We start from the raw sequence: 4,839 nt of genomic DNA, 5'->3' as shown, positions 1-4,839 counted from the left end.
CACAAGCCTCAGGTGAACCTCCTGGGCTATTAGGAAGTAGCGCAAAGGTGGGGCCCTCCCTCCAGCCAATCCCAGACACTGGCGTGCACCATCACTTTGCATGTTGGTCAGCCGTTGCACATCACCCTCATCTGGACCACACCTTTACTTGCAAAATGGAACAGCCTTGTGTCTAGTTTCTCTACACTGCAGGGCAATGTTCTTGGACAGCTTAAGAATTATAGGCTTAACATTTCCATATGGAAACTTTCCACATGTTTGACATGGTCAGTGAATGGTGTGTGTTGTATATAAAACGAATGGACACGAAGGTTCAGTGTATTTCCTTCATTTTGGTGCTCTGTATTGTGCTCACTTGCTTCAGTTTATCAGAGGTGTAACTCAAAATGCCTACCGGTCAGTGGCAGACTCAAGTTTAGAGAAGAGGGGCTCAAAGGTCACCAGACTGATCGGGAAAAGTCATATGAGGAGTGCGAATCGTTCCTTCTTTATCATTACTATTCTGATCTTGCAGTGCAAGGTCCATTACCCACAGTTTCTCTAGCAGAGTTCCTGAGTGAACAGGAAATTACATGTGTGGTCCTCTCTTACTGGTCCACTTGAAGTGTATTTGTGAAGATTTCTCACCAAAATACAACTAATGCAATACAACTAACTCAAGTACAGGTTGCATATTAAAAATGAGCATGGGCTCCATTTTCTGAAAAGTAAAGCCAAAACAGAAGTGCCTCCTCAGGCTTCTGAAAGAGGTTCAATGAGGAGAGATCATTTGGAAGAACTGGACATGATTTATTGAGAAAAAGAAATAAATTAACACATTTAGTGATCAGACTCTGATGATCCATCATGGAAGAACAGAATCCCAGTGGTGATAGGATTTAGGACAGGACTCTTCCGAGTCTAGACACTGGTGGTGGTGAAGATGAAGCTGGAAGCTGAAGATTGATGTAGCTCTGACCAACTCGGATGAGGCGGAGACGGGGAGGAGGCAGGCAGTGATGTCAGTACTGGGAAAGTGAAAGTGATGTAAAGAACAGACTAGCTGAACACCCAGGAAAGCAGAATAGATAATGTCCATGAGAAAAGCAGAGCCCCAGGCAGGGGGGTCAAATACAAGGCCTGGGAGCCAGAATGCTGCCCCCAGTTTAGCAAAGACTCTAATCCAGTCCCCTGGACAGCTTCAGAAAATGTGAAGGAGTGCATAGTTTTCAGAAATGTAACTGTATTTGTATAAGTTTTCCAACGTTTCCAATTGATAAAGACTGCCCCTCACTACCCCCCCCCCCCCCCCCCCCCCCCCACACACACAGCCATTCATACTACACTAAAGTAATTAACTATTAGATAAACAATTACATGAGAGAAAAGTTCCTGTTTTTCCAATGTCAGCTAAAGAAATAACAAGATAATGTTCTCTTTTTTGACGAAGGATGGCAGGGTGTAATTCACGGTAGGCCAAGCTTGTTACTAACATGAGGTTTCACTGTCAGATCAACCCCCAACTCATCAGTTCTGCTTTCAAGACATCAAGATACCGACAATAAAACACTCAGCTTGAGGCTGAGTGTTTTATTGTTTTATTGTGTGCTCCTTGTCACCAAACATGTGGCTACCGCCATCTTTTTACATTCAGTCTTAGAATAGGCCTGCAAAAAAGCAAAACCGTACCTGATTTAAATTTAAAATCTCCTTCAAGCTAGTCTCCCAACTTAGCTTCACAGACCACTTAATCACAGCTCGTGGGGACTGAACTGCATTTTGCCATCTGGTGTGACAAACAAAAACATTTTATAAACAGAAATAATTGCAAACAATTTAGTGTTGGTTTGTACTTCTTGACAGTTTGCAGCCATGCATGGGTTATAAATGTGCTTGTGTGCATTCATGCTGGGGCATCCTAGGGTATTTAAAAGTAGAACTTGAGGCAGAGACTTCAGCTTGCCCCCCCTCATTGGAGCCAGCTCCCAGTTTGGATTTGGGAGACAGACACCCTCTCTACTTTTAAGATTAAGCTCTAAGCTTTTCTTCTTTTAATTTTTAATATTTTTTATTTATAAAGCTTATAGATCAGACTGGCTAAGGTGATCCTCAATGTCTTAGTTACACTAAAATAGGTGTAGGCTGCTGGAGACTTCCTGTGATTCACTGAGTGTTTTTCTTCAGTCTCTATGTGTTTTTAAACACCAGTTTGCATTTAATCACTAGTTATTATTAATTTTAAAAAATGTTATTTCACATGTATAAAGGTAGGTAAATCTCACTGAGGCAAGAGGTCTCATATTTTAATAAATTTATTGTTGTTCTCTTCCACAGTATGATCGGTTTCCTGAGCCTGGATCTGCTGCAGGTTTCTTGCTGTTAAAAGGGAGTTTTTCCTGTCACCAAGTGCTTTTTCATAGGGGGTCATCTGATGGTTAGGCTTTTCTCTGTTTTATTGTGAGGTCTTTACCTTAAAATTTAAAGTGCGTTGAGGTAACTTTTGTTGTGATTCAAAATAAATAAAACATAACTGAACTGGATTATGCTGAGTAAGAAGAAATTCTTCTGTGACCACTAGACAGGACAGACTAACAAACACAATCAGGAGCTTTTATCCAGTGTTTCAGCTGAGTTCGTCACACAATGATTGGATCACCACCAGCAACCCCCACACCACAGCTGTCCCTCTCCAACAGCCAATCAGAAGTCTTGTCATTGTGTACAAACAAAAAAGTTGTGCGCCCTGCAGCCTTTAAATCAACCTGCAGTCAAGTATCGAGCAGAGCAGAGTGCACCACCACTATCTCCACCAAAAACTTAACCATTTGAAGGATGGAGCCCACCAGGCGCAGGGAGTCTGTTTGCAGGAGCTTGTTTGGCCCGGTGGACCACAGCCAGCTGCGCCGGGACTTGAAGCTGAAGCTTAAGGAGATCATTGAGCAGGACAGGCGGCGCTGGAATTTTAACTTCGAGTGTGAAACCCCGCTGCCCGGCCGGTTTCAGTGGGAGGAAGCCGCACGGCCGAAGGACGCTGCCCACCGTTCAGGTGGGGACAGGCCGAGCGACGGCGAAGACGGCGCAGGGACCGACCAGGAGAACTGCTCCAACATCACCAACAAGCACAAGAGTCCCACTGAAGAGATGCTCCACAGGCTCTCCAAACCGGCAGCCAGTCTCAAAGACAATGCACGGATCACAGGTACAGGAAAATGAGTCCCGTTGGCTTTTGTTTGTTGGCTTATCGACAAATGTAATGCCAAGATATTGACCAATCTCGCGCTCCGATTTTCAGATTATTTCGCAAAGAGAAGGAGGACAACAACAAGAGCCAAGAGCATTCCGAATCATTTTCACGTCGGTTCTAATGAAGCAGCTCTGCGCAAGACTTTAAGATGAACATGCAGCTGAAAATGACTATTTGTTTTCATGGACTTGATCCCCACAACAAATTATTTTATTTTATTTTATTGTATGTTGGTGGATTTTATTTATTCTTTTTTTTTCTTTAGCAGTTTTTTTGTTTTTTGTTTTAGATTGCATCTCTTATTAGAATATTTATTCTATTTATGGATGTTATGAATGTTCTTCACTGGCATTTAAAAAAATCTGTTATACACTCGTGCTGCTAATCTAACTTGTTCTAAAAAAAGCACTATTTTGTTAGGTCATTATTGTTATATAAAATGAATATGTAGCACATTTCTGTGCATATTACAGTTTTAATAAACTGTGATTATTGATCATTACATTTTATGCCTGTTGACTTTTTTTTAACACCAGGAAACTTTTCGTGTAAAGTAACAAATCATCTCCTATATCAAACCTTTTTAATGTGAATTTTATCTCTAAAAACTCTTTCTTTGATAAAATCAGACATAGCCATTCAGAAGCTCATGCATGATTGCCAGTCAATACTTTACAGATCTATACTTGTCTAAGACATACATTGAGAACTGCAGCACATCAATAATACACAATGTAAAAACTACAGATTGGTAATATCCAAAACAATGTCCACCACATTTTGCACTGTGACAGTTTGCTGACACTGAATAGAGCTTAATCTTTTTATCCTCCGGCTGTCAAACGTGTTGTCAGTCTTGTCTTTATATGCAAGACACCGAGACTGCTTTTTCTTACACTAAAATGTTCATCTATTTATAGCCGTGCCCTTTGGTGAACAGATTTCTAAATTATTGGTTTTTCAATATGACTGCAGTCTTATGAGAGAGTACATCTTTAGTGTTTTTTTGCTGTCTTTGCAGCAGACACAGATGAGTAGGTTAATAAGTCTCTCTCTTTCGCTCTCTCTCTGAAGTCATAGAAGAAAAAAAAAACTATTCGGGTTGTAAGTTTAGCAATTCAAAGAAGAAAATTGTTTCAGAGTAATTGCATTTTCTGGGTTCTATTATGAGATATTTCATAATCACAATTGTAAGAAATGTGCCGTCAGGCTTTAAATTATATCCATTAATATAAACTGTAATTGCCAAATTAGCCCATTAGAAAAGCCAAATCCCGCATAAGTATGTGCACTCCTGCAGTGTTGGGGTTTCAGCTCTAAAGAACTTCAAGAGGCCATCTGGCCTGAGAGCAGGATAATAGCAACAAAGCAGAGCGTGCCATCTATTTCACCTGCAAATCAGCCTTTGGCACTCCTCGACCCCCCCACCCCCAGGTCTTCCCTCGGCTTTTCTATTTTCACTTAGTCCCTGTTCATAGTCAAAGTTGCTATCATCCTTGACAAGTGCCTGAAGCAATACCACTTACGCTTATTACTTTGCCTTACGATTGCTCAAATGTCACTTTCCCAAAGGCCACCTGTTCATACTTGCTACACAAGCAAGAAAAAAGAAAGAC

At 41.1% G+C, this 4,839-nt stretch overlaps 1 protein-coding gene across 1 annotated transcript; it reads left to right on the top strand.

Moving 5' to 3' along the window:
- Positions 1-2,811: 2,811 nt before the first annotated feature.
- On the top strand, positions 2,812-3,708 carry cdkn1ca (cyclin dependent kinase inhibitor 1Ca). The gene is made up of 2 exons (XM_085281074.1): positions 2,812-3,178; positions 3,272-3,708. The coding sequence occupies exons 1-2, from the start codon at positions 2,812-2,814 to the stop codon at positions 3,373-3,375; spliced, it is 471 nt and encodes a 156-aa protein (XP_085137200.1). The 3' UTR covers positions 3,376-3,708.
- Positions 3,709-4,839: the final 1,131 nt, after the last annotated feature.

Source organism: Mchenga conophoros, linkage group LG1 (genome assembly GCF_057382185.1).
Source record: "Mchenga conophoros isolate Kocher_MC1m ecotype Shallow Benthic linkage group LG1, M_conophoros_male_GT1.1, whole genome shotgun sequence".
Taxonomy (NCBI): domain Eukaryota; kingdom Metazoa; phylum Chordata; class Actinopteri; order Cichliformes; family Cichlidae; genus Mchenga; species Mchenga conophoros.
This window is presented reverse-complemented; position numbering and strand designations above follow the sequence as displayed.